The sequence below is a fragment of the Rosa chinensis genome, chromosome 5 (assembly GCF_002994745.2).
Source record: "Rosa chinensis cultivar Old Blush chromosome 5, RchiOBHm-V2, whole genome shotgun sequence".
In the NCBI taxonomy this organism is placed as follows: domain Eukaryota; kingdom Viridiplantae; phylum Streptophyta; class Magnoliopsida; order Rosales; family Rosaceae; genus Rosa; species Rosa chinensis.
The window spans coordinates 31,097,595-31,119,266 of NC_037092.1; the positions used below are offsets into that span (position 1 = coordinate 31,097,595).

General features: G+C 41.3%; 1 protein-coding gene across 4 annotated transcripts; it reads right to left on the minus strand.

The window, feature by feature from the left end:
* Positions 1-518: 518 nt before the first annotated feature.
* LOC112202383 (G-type lectin S-receptor-like serine/threonine-protein kinase SD1-1) lies at positions 519-3,575 on the minus strand. Of its 4 annotated transcripts, XM_040519395.1 has the most exons (8): positions 3,375-3,575; positions 2,715-3,233; positions 2,482-2,601; positions 1,928-2,067; positions 1,613-1,823; positions 1,297-1,534; positions 1,052-1,202; positions 521-968 (listed from the first exon to the last, which is right to left on the minus strand). In XM_040519395.1, exons 2-8 carry the CDS (start codon positions 2,965-2,967, stop codon positions 657-659), a joined length of 1,425 nt encoding a protein of 474 aa, XP_040375329.1. In that variant the 5' UTR covers positions 2,968-3,233; positions 3,375-3,575; the 3' UTR covers positions 521-656. The 4 variants fall into 4 exon arrangements, with proteins under 4 accessions (XP_024199145.2, XP_024199144.2, XP_040375329.1 ...); XM_024343377.2 differs by lacking the exon at positions 3,375-3,575 and having other exon boundaries at positions 519-968; positions 1,297-1,480; positions 2,715-3,368; XM_024343376.2 differs by lacking the exon at positions 3,375-3,575 and having other exon boundaries at positions 520-968; positions 2,715-3,368.
* Between the last annotated feature and the right edge of the window lie 18,097 nt (positions 3,576-21,672).

Consider the following 21,672-nt stretch of genomic DNA (forward strand, 5'->3'; position numbering starts at 1 on the left):
GAATATTTTCCTACATATAAACTTGGCCTTTTGGGTTGAGGCAAGGCACTCTCACCACCTAGCTTCAGATTCACCGCCGACATGGTCGGCCTATCTTTGGGAAGCTCTTGAACACATAGAAGACCGACATGTATGCAATGCAATGCTTCTGAGTTCTGATAGAGTGCAAAATTCCCTTAAGCATTCGTCAATCGCCTCGAAGGACCTTCCTTCTTTCCACATTCTCAACACCTAATCAATACACTTAGACATTCATCCACACAATATTCATTTGACATTCTCCAAACCGTTCTCCATTTCTTTTTTTATAGGGGCTTCCTCATTCACTTCATTTTATCATGGTTTATAGGCTTATATGTTCCTTATGGCGCACTGAATGTTTAATGAGTGGTCTATCTCTATGTACCACCGTGGTACCACCACAACTTCTTGTCTGCCCTTAGATGACAGCGGAAGGGTATGTAATGGTCATTCTGGCTTGAGTATTAATGACAATCATTTATGGATTGATTAAAAAAAAACAAAAAAAGTCATGACCTCCGATCTTTGAAAGTTGTCTCCTCATCCTTAGTCCTAGATTGGTACGCAGAATTTAGACGTCCTCCACAGGAATAAACAATACTAACAAATTAGATGATACTTGAGAATCTCGAGTCTTATCGAGCCTCCGCCACAGTTATTGAACATTCATTAGTACTCGAAAATGTTTCGTTCTTACTTGAAGATGAATCTACTTCAGATGATGAATATTTTCCTACATATAAACCTGGCCTTTTGGGTTGAGGCAAGGCACTCTCACCACCTAGCATCAGAACCACCGCTGACATGGTCGGCCTATCTTCAGGAAGCTCTTGGACACATAGAAGACCAACATGTATGCAATGCATTGCTTCTGATAGAGTGCATGATTCCCTTAAGCATTCGTCAATCGCCTCAAAAGACCTTCCTTCTTTCCACATTCTCCACACCTAATCAATACACTTAGACATTCATCTACACAATATTCATTTGACAAATTTAACTGATGATGAATTCAAAAGTTGACACTTACATGTCCAACTAGATTGAGGTTGTGTTTCTGATCATGAAACCCTCTACTCCTCTTTCCGGTCAATGTCTCCAGCAATAAAATGCCAAAGCTAAAAACGTCGGATTTTACAGAGAATTGACCATCAATGGCATATTCTGGTGCCATGTAGCCGCTGTAGAATACATGTCACACGAAACAGAACACTTAATTAAGAAACAAGCAGATTATAGGCAGAGATGTGATAAATGTAAAACTGGGTTACTTACTAGGTTCCAACTACTCTTTTTGTGACTCCTTCAGTCTCATCTCCTCCAAAAAGCCTAGCCATGCCAAAGTCTGAGATTTTTGGTTTCATCTCATCATCAAGTAACACATTGCTTGCTTTAAGATCTCTATGAATAATCCTCAATCTGGAATCCTGATGCAAGTAGAGAAGACCCCTTGCTATACCTTCAATAATGTGGAAGCGCTGAGACCAATCCAACTGCCTACCATGTGTTTGATCTAGCAAGTGTATGTAATACAATTATTCTAGTTCCAAAATTAAATCCGAAAGTATAAGTAGAGTTGAAGTGTTGAAACCGAAAATGTAGCAGTCCAAGCTTCTGTTGGGCATATATTCATAGATCAGCAATTTCTCTTCCCCTTCAATGCAACAACCAAGGAGCTTTACAAGATTTCGATGCTGAAGTTTCGCTATAAGTATCACTTCATTTTTGAACTCTGAGGCACCTTGTCCAGACGTTTGTGAGAGCCTCTTCACGGCAATCTCTTGACCATCTGTTAGTCTACCCTGAAAGATTTCATTAGCAAAAGGATTATGGAATTTTATACAAACCAACTATTTCAGTGATATATATTCACTGTTATTATGTATGCTTAAATGTTGAAATTTACCTTGTATACAGGTCCAAAACCACCTTCCCCGAGCTTGTTGTTGAATGAAAAGCTATCGGTGGCATCTATAATTGTCGACAGACTATATAGTGGTAGCTCTAGGTCTTCATTCTGTCCATCGTTCGTTCTGTCCATTTTCTCTAATACAAGGATAACAAAACTAAAATATTAGCTTCTCCACAAGTACAATAAATCAGGAAGGAAAATAAACTTGTAACATTCAAAGAATAAGGCTTGATCCATTCAATCTTCATTGACATCTTCTTTAGTGCAGATTAAGTTTATTTAGTATTATTATGGGTACAAATTCCTCAGCTTTGCAGCCTTGTTCCGCATCATTCTAGAGATTACACAACAGCTTCAGTTACCAGAAGCTGGAATGGAACTTCTAGTCCTAAATTTATAAGCTCTCTATATCACAAAAATTCCAGGGAATTATGGGTAACACTATTGTCAAGCTCCAATTAGCTTCACCATCCCATCCTCAAAATTCAGATATGTACTTAACATCCATCAAATGTGCCAAACTACTTTTGTTAGAATAGAAATAGTACCTCTCTGTTTCCTCCTCTTTCTGCTAATGCAATAGAAGGCTAAGAGCAGCCCAAAAACAATGCAAACACCAGATGCAACTGTCGCTATAATTATCTTCAACTTAGATCGATGCTTCGTGCCTTCATTGTTAATGTGACATAGAAAATAATCTTTAGTTAAATCACAGATACAATAAAAAATATGAGCATTGAAATAACAAAGCAGGGGAAATAGTTGCAGTTTTCTTGCGTACTCAATTCGGAAGTAGGCACTCGAACATACAGATCCTTCCCTCCATGTGGAAGCTTTCTAATGTTGAAAAGATCACCAAACCAGATGGTGCAGCCATTGACATCAGAGCTTGCATAAGCCATACAAGAACAGTTGTTAAAGCAACTCTCCTTGCATTCCTCGAGACTCGTGCTCTGGTTCACCCTAGAGTCTATGCTCGCCGGCACTTTGACCCCGGCATATTTCACAAACCCATCATCCTTACTTTGGCACATCAATGGAGTAACACGCACACAACCATCCGAGTTTTCCCCAAAGCTCCAGTTCTCTTCTTCTTTGGGCTTGAATCCCTCTAAGCAACTGCAAACTTGTGAGTCACTAATGTCACACAGTCCATTCGGGCCACATCGGCCATCAGCGTCACATATATCTCCTGGAGGAGTTGATGCTAATAGACTCCTCTGAAAAATAGCATCTTGAGGACTGACAGAACCCAACTCAAAGCTGCCATTTTTAAAAACCAAGGTGCTACCAGCTGCTGCTGCAGTTGAAGTGTTGAAGAAAGAAAGGGACATGTAAATTCCAATGAAGGTGAAAGAAAGAGTGGCCATTGTTTTCTGAAACAAAATTAGTAAAATCGACGATGACTCTACAGTTGTCGTTGCAGATAGGAATAACATACATTATGATAATGGAGGATCTAGAAGGAGCATTGACCGGGTGCCACAGGTAAGGTGACTTTTATGGTCTATTGTAGGCCACACTGCTTGAAGTAGAGGTTGAAGTGCGGCATCGAAGCGTGAGGTTGTTGAAAATATCATAAAAAAGTTGGATTTGGGAGGAGCATGGTGGTGTGATTCCAGTGGTCATCAGGTCATTTTTAGGTAGGATACCGTCGTCAATCATAGGTTGGCAATCGAACGCCACTATGCCCCTTGAAATTTAATGCTACATTAATGTTACATTGTTACATGTGCACAATTAAAGAAAAATCCAAAAAAGCTTTTGGTGGAGCATTCTGAATGAAATTAAGTGTTATCATGTGGGACAAATTTTAAGTGCGAGTATTTTGAATGAATGAAAAATTCAAACGTTTTTGGCGATATGTTCAGGGATTGTGACATCTTCAGTAATTTTTAACAAAAACATGATTTATTATTTATCCGAGTTAATAGTGTTTAAGGATATCTCTATTTTGTGTTTAATTCAAATTCTAGGTTACTTGACCTAGTGGTAATAGGATTCAATTAGAAGAATCTAGAGATTCTCTTTCCTTGTATGATTCTAACTCTATGCATTGTAATCCTCTATATAAAGAGGCCCCTATTATCAATGAGAAGACACAGCAAATTTCTCTCAATTCCTGATTCCCTAAAACACGTTATCAGCACGAAGCCCTAACTCTGAAATCCTAAATTTGTAGCCTTCAAATCCCAGAAACCACCGCCGCCAACCTTGAAGATCTCAACTCCAGGAGTCCAGAACCGGTGGCTCCACCCCCAGAACCGGCCGAAAAACCACCGAACCGGCCACCGGTAGTAGCAAAAGTTCCTCTTCCCGGTTCAAAGCCTTCCTCACCACCTCCTACAGCCATACTCCACCACCTGCAGCGTCTCTACCCAGAAACCCGGAACCGGAAATTTCACACCGGAACAGGCCAAAAAGTCTCTGAACCGCTCACCAGAAGCCCGCCTGCCCTGAACCGCCACCTCACCTTCAGTTTGCAGATTCTCTCTCTACCCTATCCCTGTAAGCCCAGCCCAGAAGCAGCGAGGCCCAGAAGCAACGAAGCCTAGAGGCACAGTGTAGGCCCAGAAGCAGCGCAGGCCAAAAGCGTGGCCCACTGACGTCACCCACCTCAGGCGCCACATCAGCACTGCCACAACAGCGCTTGCGTCAGCGTCCAGTTAGCGCCGCACTGCCACGTCAGCTCTGATCTGCCACGTCAGCACCCCGGTCAACGGTCAGTCAACACCGGTCAACCCTCCGGTCAACTGCCAGTCAACGCCTGTCAACACTTTTCCGGCCACTTTTCCGGCGACATTTTTCCGGCCAACTTTTCGGTCAAGTTTTCGGCCACTTTTAAGGTAATTTTTCTAAATGTTCCCCTTTTTGAAGTTTTTTTTTTTATTTCTTCTTCTTTTCTCGGGGACTTCCAACATCCCTTCTTCTACCCCCTCTCTTCTTTATAGGGGAGACCAAAAGCCGAACTGTGGGGTTCGTGCTCACTCCAAGCTTGGAGCTTGTAGAGTCCTCCAAACTTAGAGTTTGTTGAGAAGAAAACGATCGACCACATACATTATTGTTTCGATCTAATCCAAAACCCCTCTTGGAATCGGATTTTCTTGGAAGCGACTACGCTCAGAAAAATCCCTAATTTCTTGGAAGCGACTACGCTAAGAAATTTAATAGTTTTTCGTGGTAGCCTTTTTCGCTTCGAAACTAACCATAATCTTGTGTTGTTTTTCAGGATGAGTTACCTAAACAAGCTGAACTTTGTTCCACTAGAGATAACTGGCGCAGGATACCATAGGTGGGTCCGAGATGTGCGCCAACATCTTAAGGCTGATGGACTTCTGGAAGCCATCCAAGAGCCTAGTCAGAATGTGCTATCCATTGAGCAAGCTACTGCTTTTGAAGCAAATCAAGCTAAAGCCATCATTCTCATGACAAGGCATATGAATGACGCGCTCCAAAGTGAATACCTCAATGAGGAAGACCCAAGAAAGCTATGGGTTGAACTTGAGCAGCGATTTGGCAACGTTCGTGACTCCCTGCTTCCTGATTTAGAAGTGCGATGGCATAGCCTCCGCTTCTGTGATTTCAAGTCTGTGCTTGATTATAACTCGGAAGCTCTTCGTATCAAGTCCCTGATGGAGTTTTGTGGTCAAACCATAACTGATACGATGTTGATCGAGAAGACTCTCTCTACCTTCCCTGTCTCTGCCCTGATGATTTCAAAGAATTATCGGATTGATGTGAAAGCAGGACGTATCACGAGATTTCATGAGCTTATTGGCGCCATGAACGTAGCTGAAAAGCACGACAACATACTCGTGAAGAACTATAATGCTAGACCCGTGGGAACTAAGTCTATTCCGGAGTCTAACTATAGTCGCGCCCCCAAGGGAGGACGCAAGGAGCGAAACCCTAAGAGTAGGGACAATTCTGGACGCTCTGGTCCATATTCTCGCCCTAAAGAGGAAGGAAATCGCCAAGAGAGGCGTGCACGGAACCGTGGAGGTCAACGTGTGAAGAGAGAGAGAGGCGGAGCCTCCGGCAATGGTGGTGACGCCACCAAGAATAATAGTCGTCCAACACATGCACCAAAAGCATCTCGATCAAGGGAGCCTGACCATAAAGATGTTTGTCTTCAATGTGGATCAAGTGGACATTGGGCAAGGAAGTGTACTGCATCCCAGAACGTTGCCAACGCATACAAGATGTATCGTGAAGCAAGGGAGGCAAATTACATGGAACAAGAAGATCAAGATGGAGATCTCGATCTAAGGGTGGAAGATTACAAGGATCAAGACCCAGAAACTGACGATTTTAATTAAGTCTTTTTTATTTTCCAAGAGATGTAGGCGATTGCCATATTACTTTTGTAGTAGATGCCAATGATATTTGTCTTTCTTCAAAGTAGGCGTACTCAATGTAAAAGTGATGTCTAGAAAGGTTTTGAAATAAGTGGTACTTAAGCGAGCTTTGCTCCACCGACATCTCTCTACTTACCTGGTCACATTTACATTGGAATTACAGAAAGAAGTTAGACGACTACCATTGTTTTGCATTAACTAGTTTATTGGATTAGATTTTCTTTGGTTAAGAGAAACGATGATGTAATTCCGTTTGGCTTATTAATAAAAGTTGAGTTCTGTTCTTTATGACTCCTTTTTTAATTACGAGCTTTTTCTTTTTGGAATGGATGAACTTCAATGTCTTGCGGATAGTGTGACTATGCACACCATTCTACGACATAGGCAATTATTCTTAGAGATGTTGCCTACGTATTCATCTGTGACTACGATGGCTGGGCCATCAAGTTTAGTTCAAGGACATGGAACGGCCCAATTCCTTTTGCCCAATGGCACCTTGATTAAAGTCACTGAAGCTCTCTATGCTCCTAAGGAAATTGAACCTTATTAAGCTTTAAAGATATTAGAGCCAACGGATTCCATGCAGAAACGCATAATGAGAACGGAATAGAATTCCTTTGCATTACCTCTAATGATTGCGGACGGAAGCGCATCTTAGAGAAGCTTATGTGTCAATCTAGTGGACTTTATGTCACTACAATTCGACTAATTGAATCCAATAATGTCATAAGAGAAGATCTCTTGGATTCAGACACATATTGGCTTTGGCATGACCGACTAGGACATCTTGGTCGTGATATGATGCTCCGTATACTTAAGACTTCACACGGGCATCCCTTTTTCAGAGTGAGAAGAAGCAAGAATCAAAAATTGATTCCAGGACTTAGCAAGACAGCGAAAAGGGCAGCTTCTGGCGCTGCTGCTGTCTTGGGCCGCCGAAAGGCCGCCCCTATCCCTAGTGATGACGCCATAAATGGCGCCAACCATGCGCATGACGCCATGGTTGCTCCTCCTGGTGGCCATGACACCACACAAACCAATTTCCATGGCTCTAACGCCATAATGGGAGATGTAGTCACACACTTTGCTTCTAATAGCGCTACTGACGCTCAGGCCAAACCAAAATCCTCATTGGTTACTTCTAAGGCCCCTCGCTCATTTTGCAAAGCCTGCTCCTTCGGGAAATTAGGACCGAGACCGTCCTATGCAAAGAATCCAAAAATACTCATTCCGTTCTTATAGAGAATCCAAGGGGATATCTGTGGACCAATTCAACCATCATGCGGACCTTTTAAATACTTTATGGTATTGGTTGATGCGTCGACACGCTGGTCATATGTCGCGCTATTGTCCACTCAAAATGCTGCTCATGCTAAACTCCTCGCCCAGATTATCCGTCTACGGGCTCACTACCCTGACCATCCTATTAAGTCAATTCGACTTGATAATGCTAGGGAGTTTACATCAAAAACGTTCGATGACTATTGCATGTCACTGGGGATTGATGTAGAACATCTTGTTCCCCATGTTCATACCCAAAATGGTCTCGCAGAAGCCGCTATCAAACGACTACAAATGATAGCGCGGACATTGGTTATGCGCACCACTCTCCCTGTTTCTGCTTGGGGATATGCAATATTGCATGCAGCGACACTCATTCGTCTACGACCCACTGCAACCCAATCTTACTCTGCGTTACAGCTAGTGACTGGATACAAGCCTGATATCTCGCATTTACGCATTTTTGGATGTACCATCGATGTGCCTATTACGCCGCCACAGCTTACTAAGATGGGTCCACAACGACGAATGGGCATCTATGTTGGCTTTGAATTTCCAACTATTGTCCGCTATCTTGAACCCTTGACAGGCGATCTCTTTACCGCTAGATTTAAGGATTGTCACTTTGATGAGACAGTCTTCCCATCGTTAGAGGGAGATAAGAACACAGATGTTCAACAGGAACGACAGGAATTGTCGTGGTCTGTCCCCACTATGTCTCATCTCGATCCCCGTACCGCATAGTCCGAACTTGAAGTGCGAAGAATAATCGAGCTCCAGAACGTAGCAGACACTTTGCCTGATGCCTTTTCTGATGTTGCCAAAGTGACTAGATCACACATACCTGCTGCAAACGTGCCTGCAAGGATCAATATCTCAAATACTGGACATCATGCCACTCTTGTGACATTAGGGGATGGCGTCATTGCCCAACATGGCAATGATGTGGCATTGATGGCCGCAGGTCCCGCAAGGAAGTGCGGCTGACCAATTGGTTCGAAGGATACTCGCCCTAGAAAGAAAGCAAATGAGGCACAGATAAATCCTTTGATCATCGATACTCAAAATCCATCCCATGAGAATGTTCCGGATTACGGTTATGTCCAAGAGACATCATTGGGGGATGCCTCAATGTCAGAACCTATCCATGAGAATGTAGAGATCTCTGTAAATTACACTAGTGTACATGGGACGTGGGAAAGAAACTCCATCATCATTGATGATGTATTCACGTATTCAGTGGCGCGTGAGATTATTGAGACCGATGACATCGAACCACACTCCGTTGATGAATGCCAACGTAGAGCTGATTGAGCAAAATGGAAAGATGCGATCCAGGCAGAACTTGATTCTCTAGCGAAAAGAAAGGTATTTGGCAAAATTGTACCAATACCGCCCAACACCAAACCAGGTGGTCACAAATGGGTATTCGTTAGAAAGCGTAATGAGAAAAACGAGATTGTAAGATATAAAGCTCGCCTTGTGGCGCAAGGCTTCTCACAAGGCCCTGGAATCGACTACGAGGAGACCTATTCTCCTGTAATGGACGTCATTACGTTCCGCTACCTTGTCAGTTTGGTAGTTTCCGAAAAACTGAACATGCAGCTTATGGATGTGGTTATTGCGTATCTATATGGGGATCTAGATACGGAAATATACATGAAGATTCCAGATGGAATTCAGTTACCCAAATCAAGTGGCTCTAGACCACGGAGCGCTTTTGTGATTAGATTGAAACGCTCACTATATAGATTGAAACAATCCGGACGGATGTGGTATAACCGTCTAAGTGACTACTTGATTGGGAATGGATATGTCAACAATGAACTATGCCCATGTGTGTTCATAAAACGGATAAGTTCCGGATTTGCAATAGTAGCGGTTTATGTTGATGACATGAACATAGTTGGCACCCTTAAAGAGTTAAGGGAAATCGTTGAACACTTGAAATCCGAGTTTGAGATAAAAGATCTTGGGAAAACACGGTTTTGCCTCGATTTAGAACTCGAGCACCGTAGAGATGGTATCCTGATTCATCAATCAGCTTATACCCAAAAGATGCTTAGGCGTTTCAACACTGATAAGATTAAGCCTTCAAGCACCCCAATGGTCGTCCGTAGTCTTGATCCAAAGAAGGATCCATTCCGTCCAAAAGATGACGACGAAGAAGTGCTAGAGGCAGAAGTGCCCTATCTAAGTGCAATAGGCGCATTGTTGTACTTAGCACAATGCACAAGACCGGATATCTCATTCGCAGTAAACTTGCTAGCTAGATATTGCTCTGCGCCAACACGGCGCCATTGGACTGGTGTTAAAGATATTTTTCGATACCTAAGTGGTACGATTGACATGGGCTTGTTCTATCCCTATAGAAAGATGATGGATTCGGACCCATCAAGTGCCATGGACGCTACACATGGTGGACTGCGTTCCCTCTCCCCAACCCAAAATGATATAAGTGTTTTGGAAGGTTTTGCTGATGCTGGGTATCTCTCTGACCCACACAAAGGTCGCTCCCAAACTGGTTATGTTTTCACCATGGGAAAGACCGCGATATCTTAGAGGTCTACAAAGCAGACCTTAGTCGCTACCTCTTCGAATCATGTAGAGATTATTGCTCTTCACGAAGCAGTTCGTGAATGTATATGGCTTCGATTCATAGTTACACATGTTCGAAGCAATTGTGGTTTGAAGTCTACCATAGATGAGCCAACGAGCATTTATGAGGATAATGCTTGCATTGAACAAATGAAGCAAGGCTACATCAAAGGCGACAACACCAAGCATATATCGCCCAAATTCTTCTACAATCAGCAACAATAGAAGTTCCTCAAGATCAAAGTGAACCAGGTTCAATCTGAGGACAATGCGGCAGACTTGTTTACTAAGTCATTGCCCAAATCCACATTCGAGAAACATGTGGCAAGAATTGGCTTGCGGAAATTATCTGAACTCCCATGATCGTAGTCATCAAGGGGAGGCACAGACATAAGGGGGAGATGTCTACATGTTCGTCTCGAATCGTGAAGGGTATGTTGTGCTCTTTTTCCCCTTCGACCGATGTTATTTTTGTCCCACTGGGTTTTTGTTAATCGGCAAGGTTTTTAACGAGGCAACGAGAGAAGCACCGCGTTTGGACAACACAAGGGGGAGTGTTTAAGGATATCTCTATTTTGTGTTTAATCCAAACTCTAGGTTACTTGACCTAGTGGTAATAGGGTTCAATTAGAAGAATCTAGAGATTCTCTTTCCTTGTATGATTCTATCTCTATGCATTGTAATCCTCTATATAAAGAGGCCCCTATTATCAATGAAAAGACACAGCAAATTTCTCTCAATTCCTGATTCCCTAAAACAAATAGTTCTTTTTTATTTTTCTTTTTTTAATGAGATGAATCCAGTTTTTTTTTTTGTTTAAAGGGGGCTAGTGTGACTGCCCTCAAGCCTTAATTAATGAAATTATAGAATACATGGGAGGGACATAAAGCCTGAACCCCAGCTTACAATAAGTGTTAGGAGAACAACCTGAAATAATATCAGGAGTCTCCACTAAATCTATCTATTTTAACAAGCACCAACTAGCAAAGAGTGCACGACTGACTACTCTATTTGTTTTGACAAAGCAGTGACATAATGGAAAGATTACTCTATCACGAAGAAGCATTATTACAAATAGCACAGTTTTCCTACTATGTTGCCACACGGAAACAAATCCGACGACACTCCATTTCATCATGTCACTAGGAGGTTGCGTCCATTTGATCAAATAAATGGTTCGCCGCCTTGCTAGGCCAGACAAGGCACAATGAGCGTGCATACCTGGACCAATCCCACTTCGCCCTACCATAAACTGATAGCGATTTATTGTGGGCATAAAGCCACATCTTATTAAAAATAAAAAGCAATAAAACTTAAAATAAATAAAATAAAGATAGTTTTGGACCAGAGCCCAAGCCCAGGACCAAGCCCCGGCCCAAAAACTCTCGGGCCCAAGCCTAAGATGCAGACTGTGCATATCAGCCCGCCACCATCTCACACAAACCACCTCCACCGACCTATCATCGGCAGCATACCCTAAAGGCCTCCATCCCTCCATCCTCCCTGTCACGCCAACAAGCATCGTTGCTCCTCCAAACCACCCTACTAGACGAGACTGCTCCAAACAAAGCAAACCAGATCGAAGCAAACCAATCTGATCCGATCCGAGTCCATCTGCACCATATCTTGCCGCCACCCACTCGTTTCTACCAAGCGACCATCGTCCACGCTCCTATCAAGGGTGGAGCAACATCAGCGCCACTTGCTTTCTACCTAACCGCCGCTACTGATCCTACAAGGCCTCCCTGCAAGCTAGGCAACGAAGCCACCACCACTCCTGCACTTCGACTGGGCATACTCTGGGAGCAACTACCACTGGACACTAGGTCCCATATGGCCCGTCCAACAAAGCTGCCGCAAGGGCATGCCGTAGGACCGAGTATATACTCTTGCCGGAAGCCTACTCGCTCCTCCTAGGGTTTTAAGAAAGAAAAAAAAAACCTTTGTGTGCGTGTGTATACACACACACACACACACCGATGAACCTAGTTAATAAATTTAGGTGCATATCAAAAGAATCTTAGGAATGGATTTAATATAGGAAGTGAATGACAATTTGGGTGTATAATGAAATTCCTCTATTTCTAAATATCATATTCCTAGTCATCCATAAACTGTAACATGTGCACAATGCAATGCTGAAATAATCTTTAGCATCAGGATTATTAATTTTGGATAAGAATCTAACCGATCAAAGAAAGATTGATTCCAAGTAGAAATGTAAAAACTAGAAAAGGTTAATTTCCAGACTTGTGATGAAAAAGAGCAGTTAAAAAAAAAAACAGATGATCATAGACGAGAAATTTTATTAACACATCCCTAAATACTTAATACATATTCTAATTTTTTTTTACATTTACAATAAGATTATATAGGTAAATGAAATGACTGAAAAGACATTCATATTAGAAAAGGAACTATAATTGGAATATGTTTAATAGCTTTTAATATTATTATAATTCAAGTTGAAATCTTTGTCATGAGTTCATGACAAGCTTGATTATTAGTAATTATGCATTACAAAATTTTTATGATCGTTCATATAGAAAGAAAATAAAACCTAATATGATATATATAAACCCTAATTGGAATCTTCTTCTACAAGCTTGACTACTAGTAATTTTGCATTACAAAATCCTTATGATTGTATATGTTGTTTCATGATAACTAATGGAGAGAAAATAATAGCAATGTAGTTATAAACCTAGTTGGGATCCTCTTCATGTGTTCTTGATTATTTTTCAATAATTTTGACTACCAGCAATTTTGAATAACAAAATTGTTAAGATTGTACAGGTCTCATGATAATAGTTGAAAGAAAATTAAAATTATTATGATGATTCTGATAATTAAATGCATTAATTTAAAAAAAAAAAAAAAAAAAGGAACAAGCTCTATCAATGTGAATATTAGTATAAATTTAATCTCTAGTTTGTAAACATTTTCTTATAAGTTTCCAATTATAAATTTTGATCTTTGGAGAAATAGCATATTTCCACATCTTTCAAAGCAATATAGATCTAGAGTGAGCAATAGTATTTTGCATAAGAAGGTCAGAAGCAGACTTAACAGAAAACTTACCACTGCCAACAAGTCCCTAAACGAATTCATCAGAAAATTTAGAGAAATGAATGGGTAGCTATGACATTCTGCACTATTTCATTAGGGAGGACAGAGGAGAGTTTATCAGTACCAAGTGTCATTTAAAATATAATCAGGGAGCGTTTTATTAGTATTAATATATCGATGATTGTTAGTAGGGATAAGATTTAAGATTTACAAGAGGGAAAGGAAAAATCCAATTGAAGATCTTAAAATTGATAGACATACCATCATACTAACCATTTCTTCTTCTTTTTTGAGTTGAAGGAGGTCAGACGTTTTTATTCAATATGAAAGAAGCAATATTACACAGTGACCCGCCCCTGTGGGGCCGTCAGAAAGAGACACCGCTAACACAATACCACCTCACCTATTGAGTGAAGCTCAGGGGTGAGTAAACTAATAAGAAACTGACAATTAAATTTTTCCACAGAATCCATTAGTGGACTCGCTGACAACCTCAGACCAATAACTATAGTTCCTCGCAGGTATTTATCCCAAGAAAAATAACAATTTAGGTGCCAAAACAGAAGTCGTCCTGGATCCCAAGGTTTTATAGAAAAACTACCTGGATCCCAAATCTTGATCCAAGCCTTAGAGAGCCAAGATCTCACTGCCAAAGACCACCCAAACAGGCCCAATCCTAAATCTAAAAAATAGATCCAAACCCAAGCCCAAGCAAAATGAACCCTAGCAGCCAATTCAGCAAAATCTTTGTGCTTGCCGTCACCCTCGCACCAACACCACATCAGCGCATCAGCAGCCGCCGCACGGACATCACCTCTACCCTCCAGCCAAGTATCAACTACCCCTTTTCGAGAAGACCCGTAACCCTCGTGTGAAAAGGCCTCAAGAGGATCAACTTCCTCCCCACGAGTTCTCTCCATCGCCATCTCATAGACGCGACTCTACCAATCCATCCATATTCGCAGATCAAACAGAGAGCACCGCCACCCCTGATGCCAACCTTTGAAAAAGGTTTCCAACAGAACACGATCCTAACACAGCCCAACCGAAGACGTAGCAGGTACTCCACCACTCGGCATAGGGCCGAGACCAGACCGCCATGATGCCTGCAAAAGCCCTGGATCCCAAACCCTCCAGTCACCCGTAGCCACCGTTCCAATAGAGCAGCGAACCGAGGACAAGCTCAATCCCCTGCACGTGGCAATCAGAGGAAGAGAGAGGGCGACCAGCTCAACCCGGATGGTTGATATCGATGTCTTAGAAATAAAAGGAAAAAATGAGGGTATGGCCTCAACCGTACACGCCAACTGTGACACTATGGCTGGAAATTTGTTCCATCAGAGATTGAGGGAGGTATAGAAACGCCAACCCATGGGCGGCCTCTCACAAACCCTAGCAGAGCTCTGCTAGGTCATTGTATCATACTAACCATTTCATTCCTTTTTGTAAAATTGGTCTAGAATCTAGGATGCCTTTTCAAGCAAGGGAAGGATTAATTTTCTTTTTGACATTCCAAAAAGAGAATTTTAATTCATATGAATTATCGCGTTTTCCATACATGTATTCTATTATTAAGTTAAGAGTCTTCATTTTTCTAACTATGCCCAATATTTAATAAATTAAGGTGTTTATAGTAATTAGCAATATAAAGTTACAAATAAAATCAAATAAAAACTAACATTCTTATGCTTTCCCCCACTTTTTTGTTTCTGCAATAAGTAAATTTTCCAAAGCTCCCATGATTTTGTTGGATTATGATGGGCAACTCTGATCAGTAAGATTTCTTTTAATACTCTGAATTATTGAGTTTGGCTCGGTAGCATTCCTCCCCTCTATGAAGAGAAGCACCGTATCCCCTTCATTGTGTCCATTGTGGGTACTTACATTGAATTGGATGAGAAATTGTTCCAGAATAAGGGGGATATTAGAGTTAGGGTTGGGCATGACATCTCCAAAACTATAATTCTCAGAAGCTTATGAAACTTACACCTGGGGTGGAAGAAGAGATCTTCTTCTTCTAAGAACAATTGGTAGGGAGATGTTTTGATTGTGGTATGATTTTCCACCCTTTTGGGGAATGTGATCAAAAGGCGACAACAGGTACCCTTGCAAATGTACAGTCTGGCAAGAGGACGACAGTGTCTCCTAGCTAACTTTGATTTTGGGCAAAAGTTGTTTCAGATGGGAACTTCTCCCAAATTAACCTACTTTTGATAGTTTACATATTAAAGGAAAGAAATAAGTCATTAGTCTGCATTCAAGTGACAGTAGATATGCTGGAGAGAATGATGGATCGAGCATCTCATCTAATTAACCTGGGATTGATTGTAGGATCTTGATTATATGTATTTATAGCTTTTCCTAGAATAGAACACTGATAGATGTATATATCAATCACTTGTACAATTGTATTCATTGAATCCAATACACATATTCAAACAACATTTTGTTTATGGTATCAGAGCGCTGATTCTGGTGTCTCTAACCCACAACCTTCCGCTACAAACAAACACCAAAACACTACCACACCAACACCATGGTTGAAATTCTTGAAAACACAGAAATCCAAAGGCCAAAAACGATTCTTCATCCAAAACCATGGAGGGGATTGAGAAAAAATTACCTGACCCTTTGGTCTTGGACCATTCTGATACCCCAGGACTTACCCTGGTTAACACACTACTTGATGGACACAATTATGGACAATGGAGCCGCTCAATGCTCCTTAGCCTCAATGCCAAGAACAAGCTAGGATTGATTGATGGAACAATACAGCCGCTCCTAGCCACCAACCCCAAATTTCCCATGTGAAAACATTGCAATGACATGATATTGACCTGGATTCTTTATTTAATCCAGCCCGACATCGCCCGCAGCGTGATTTTTTCAGATACAGCAGCTACAATATGGAGTGATCTTGCAGACAAATTTTCACAAGGGAATGATTCCAGGATCTATGAGATTTGATAAGGGATCGCTGAATGCCGGCAAGGTTCTCAATCGGTTTCTATCCACTGCACCAAACTCAAGGCTCTTTGGGATGAACTAGCCTCCTATCAGGAACCCATCATGTGTAGATGTGATGGTGCTCAAACCCTGGCCAATCAAGAAGAAAAAGAAAAGGTTATGCAGTTTTTAATGGGGCTGAACAAAACTTATTCTACCATTCGTGGCTCAATGTCTCCTAGACACAAAGAAGGTCCATGGCCTCATTCTCCAACATGAGAGGCAGATGAAAGAGGTAGCCAGTTGTGAACACCCACCGATTTCTCATGCTATGCAAGCTGCACACACATCAGGCGCACCAAAGACTCCTTTCTTTCGCAAACCGCTGAAGTGTACATATTGTGAAGAGGGGAATCATCTAGTGGATCGATGCTACTACCTTAAAGGGTTTCCAGTGGGCCATAAATGGCATGGAAAGAATGTGAAGCCTAGAAACAAGAGGCCTGTTGCTCACAACATGGAGATAAAGACAGAACTTTCTAATAAAAGCCCAACTTTCGCCGTTGAAGAATACAAGTAGATCCTGACTTTGCTTCACAATAAAAATGGTAATGATCAACCATTTGCAAACGCGACAAGTATATTCACACCCAATTCCAATGATATACAACATGACTCTTATTCAACTTTATATTGGATTGTGGATTGTGGAGCAACAGACCATGTATCTCATCTCTCACCCACCCACAATAATATTAAGGCATCACATGATTTCGTTGGGTTACCTAATGGAGGGCAGGTTGTCATTGAAAGCATTGGATCTATTAAATTGTCCAAATATTTATCTTACATGTGCCTAAGTTTTGTGTGAATTTGATTTCTATGAGTAAATTGACCCGACCTTGAAGTGTATCATGATATTTCATCCAGATTTTTGTGTTGTGCAGGACGTGGATACAAAGAGGACAATTGGCCTGGGAAAGCATTTTAATGGGCTCTATTACCTCATACCAACTCAAAATCCACACCTAGCCAATCATATCACCCGCACCTCGGATGTTTGGCATCAACGTCATAGGCACCCATCTTCTGCACCTGTCCAATTTCTATCTCAAGCTATTCCAGAAATTATGTTTAATCCTAAGCATGTTTATGATATTTGTCCCTTAGCAAAGCAAACTCGTTTATCCTTTGCTTTAAGTTCAATAAAAGCAACCACACCTTTTGATTTGATTCATTGTGATATTTGGGGACCACACAAAATTCACACACATTCTGGGGCTTGTTATTTCCTCACCATTGTCGATGACTTCACACTTTTTACCTGGGTTCATCTTATGAGTTTTAAATCCAACACTTAACCAATCTTGAAATCATTCTTTTCTTGGGTAAAAACACAATTCAATTGTGACATTAAAATACTCCGTGTCGAAAATGGGGGAGCGTTCACATCCATGCGTGCTTTCTTTGATGAGCATGGCACTATTTTTCAACATTCTTGCGTCTACACCCTCCAACAAAATGGGGTCCTAGAACGCAAACATCGCCATCTTTTGAATGTTGTTTGTACTCTTCGATTTCAAGTAAATTACCATTAAAATTATGGGGTAAGAGTGTTCAAACCGCTTGTTATCTCATAAACCGTCTTCCCACACCTTTACTTTCTAATAAATCTCCATATGAACTCTTGTATGGCGGCATCCCTTCAACTTATTCACATCTCCGTGTCTTTGGTTGCTTGTGTTATGCAACCAATCTCACTCCTTCTCACAAATTTGATTCCCCTGCACGTCGATGTATTTTTCTTGGGTACCCTCATGGCCAAAAGGCCTACCGTCTCTATGACCTTGAAAGAAAAAAATTATTCACTTCCCGGGATGTGATTTTTCATGAACATATTCTACCTCTAACAACATTGCCACTTGAGGAACAAGAAGATTACCCAATTCTACCCACTCCTACCATCGACCCGACCCAATTTTCTCACCCCATTCTTTCTCAAGAGCTCGCTCAGCCCACTTCATCTCCTTCTGCCTCACTTCCCGATCGTAATCTCTCTCTTTCCTTCTTCTCCACCGTCGTCACCTACCTCCCTTTTGCCCGCACCGCCATCCCCGCTGCCAACCCAGCCCACTGCCATGCTACCATCCCTCTCTCAATCTCAATCTCAATCCCCAAATTCACCCTCACCGATTTGCCTAATTCAGGCCCCGACTGCCTCAGCGGCTTTTCCGCAGTCGTGGGTGCCTATTCATCCACCAATGCCGGCCCTAAGACGCTCCCATTGTTCTAAACAACCAGCACCCTATCTTCGAGACTACCAAACTAATCACGCTATTTTGCTTGACCCGGCTGCTCCCTCTTCCTCCACGTTCGACACTCGATACCCACTTCAACAGTATGTATCCTACTCTGGGTTATCTCCTAGTTATCGTTCTTTTGTGCACAATGTTTCTCAATTGGTTGAACTAGCAAACTATGATCAGGCTCGTCATGACCCTCAATGGGTTGAGGTGATGAATTCTGAAATTCAGGCACTTGAAGATAATAATATTTGGTCCATGGTTCCTCTACCTTCTAGTCACTATCCCATTGGCTGCAAATCGGTCTTCAAGATCAAATACCATGCCGACAGCACCATCAAGTGTTACAAGGCTTGGCTGGTCGCAAAGGGGTTTACTCAATGAGAAAGCATCGATTACAAAGATACATTTGCCCCTGTTGTGAAATTATTACCGTTCGGTGTCTGTTGGCTGTTGCTGCAGTGCGAGATTGACCTTTGCACCAAATGGATGTGCAAAATGCCTTCCTCCATGGTGAGCTCATTGAGGAGGTCGATCTATATGTTGCCTTCTCCCGGTTATCGTCGACAGGGGAAGGACCTGATTTGTCTACTTCACAAATCCCTCTATGGTCTTAAACAAGCATCTCCCAGTTGGTTACAATGATTCTCTTCTGCCATTCAAGAAATTAGTTTTCAACAGTCCTGTGCCGATTATTCATTGTTTACATAGGTCCATGAGAATTCCATTACTCTGATATTACTTTATGTTGACGATATGGTTATTGTAGGGAACAATGAGAAGGCCATTAGTGATCTCAAGAAGTTTATCAACTATTGTTTCAAGATTAAAGAACTTGGACCACTCAAATACTTCCTTGGCATAGAAGTTACATGCTCCAAAGTTGGAATTTTAGTTTGTCAACGTAAGTATACGTTGGATTTATTGGAGGAGGTTGGATTACTTGGGGTGAAACTTGCAAAGGTACCTATAGAGCCTGATTTGGTTTTAACTGACAAAGGGAGTGATGCCCTCAAGGATCCTACTCGGTACCGGAGATTGATTGGGAAGTTAATTTATCTTACAATCACTAGGCCGAAGATTACTTATGCGGTGAACACACTCAGTCAATTTATGTAGGAGCCTAAGTTACATCACCTTAAAACAGCTCATCAACTTCTGCAATATCTCTCAAGGGAGTCCCGGGCCAAGGATTATTGTTCCCTACACACGATTCTCTTCATTTGATCGCATATTGTGATGCAGACTGGGCAAGATGTCCGATTACACGACGATCAGTGACTCGGTACTGTATTTTCCTTAGCAAGTCACTTGTGTCATGGAAAAGTAAAAAGCAAGCCACAGTATCAAGATTATCAGCAGAGGCAGAGTATCGTTCTATGGCTGCAACTGCTTGTGAACTCAGCTAGTTGAGGTACTTGTTGAAAGACTTACGACTTGAACATCCTGAAGCAGCAAAATTATTATGTGATAATAAGCAACCCTACGCATCGCAACAAATCTAGTGTACCATGAGCGAACAAAGCACATTGAGTTAGATTGTCATACGGTTCGCGAAAGAATCAACAAGGGTGAAGTTAAGACTGCTTATGTGCAAACTGGAGATCAAATTGCAGACTTCTCACAAAGCCTCTGCATGCACCAGCCTTCCACGCACACCTCAGCAAGTTGGGTGTCATTGACATTCACACTCCAACTTGAGGGGAGTATTAAAGGAAAGAAATAAGTCATTAGTCTACATTCAAGTGACAGCAGATATGCTGGAGAGAATGATGGATCGATCTAGCATCTCATCTAATCAATCTGCATCTTATCTAATCAACTTGGGATTGATTGTAGGATCTTGATTATATGTATTTACAGCTTTTACTAGAATAGAACACTGATAGATGTATGTATCAATCACTTGTACAATTGTATTCATTGAATCCAATACACATATTCAAACATCATTTTGTTTACTATAGATTGTAATGATCCCCATGAAATAGAATAGAGCTATTGTTCATGATTCGTGAATCGTGAATTGGAGCAAAGGAGTGATATTCCTGTTATGGTAGCATCTGAAGAGGATTTGCAATTGGGGAAGCTTGGTAGGTTTCTACTTCGACTACTTCACCAAAGAAATTGAAAGTTCCTAATGGCTCATTGCTTATTGATGATGAGAAGTGTCAAACTTCCAAACCTAAGAAGTTAAAGGTGTAGAAGTTTAGCTCCAAATTTTTTGCTTAGTCTCTTGTGTGATGGTGTCTTATGCTACTACAGGAGGGGATATGAGTACTAAGAAAAAGAGACGTCGTCCTTTGGGTGCTAAGAATAAAACTCCTCCCAAGGACAAGAAGAAGAAAGAGGTGGTCGATCCTTGTGAACCTATCCAGCAAAAACTCCTAGCTGAATACAAGCAAGGAGAAACTATCTAGCTAGTTTTATTTTTCCTACTTGCGTACTTGCTATGTCGCTTTTGTGCACTTTACTAAAAAAATCTCCTAGAGCACTATACTTGCATGCACTGGCGAAGGGAGATTCACTCTATTTTAATTTTCTGTAGGGAAATGTCATAGTCTAGCAAGCTCTCTGAATTAGTGAGCTTCAATTTGTTTCAATGGATGGTCCCGGTCTGTCCTTAGGTACTTGACTTCTAATTTTGATACAAAAATAGAGATCTTTCTGTATGCACCATTCTGGCTTCGGGATTGTTATTTAATTATTTTTCTTTTGTTATATCTTTGAATTTCATATATTAATAAGAGTGAAATAGTACATCAAACAGGTTTATCGCTTAATTATCTTAAGGGCTAGGTTCTATATATCCATTTAGATTAGGGTTCAACAAGATTTCAACATTGGATATGTGTGCCAAGTAATTGGATAATTCGATACCTAGCAGAAAATTTTAGTAACCTTTGATCATTTGGACACATTCTTTTCTATTTCATGTAGCTTTCATGCTAGTTGGCTTGTAGAAATTTGTCATACATTCCGATCTTTTCCATAAATGAGACATGCTAGTTCAGATATTAATTCTTGTCATTTCAATAATGACCTGGTGGCTTGAATGGATAGTATAAGAACTTTACACAATCATGATTGCTAAAATCTTTTTTAGTTTGCTATAATGTTTGGTATGCTAAAAACAATCTTGTTTTTCAAGGGAAAAGTACTAATCTTTTGTAATGTGTTTATT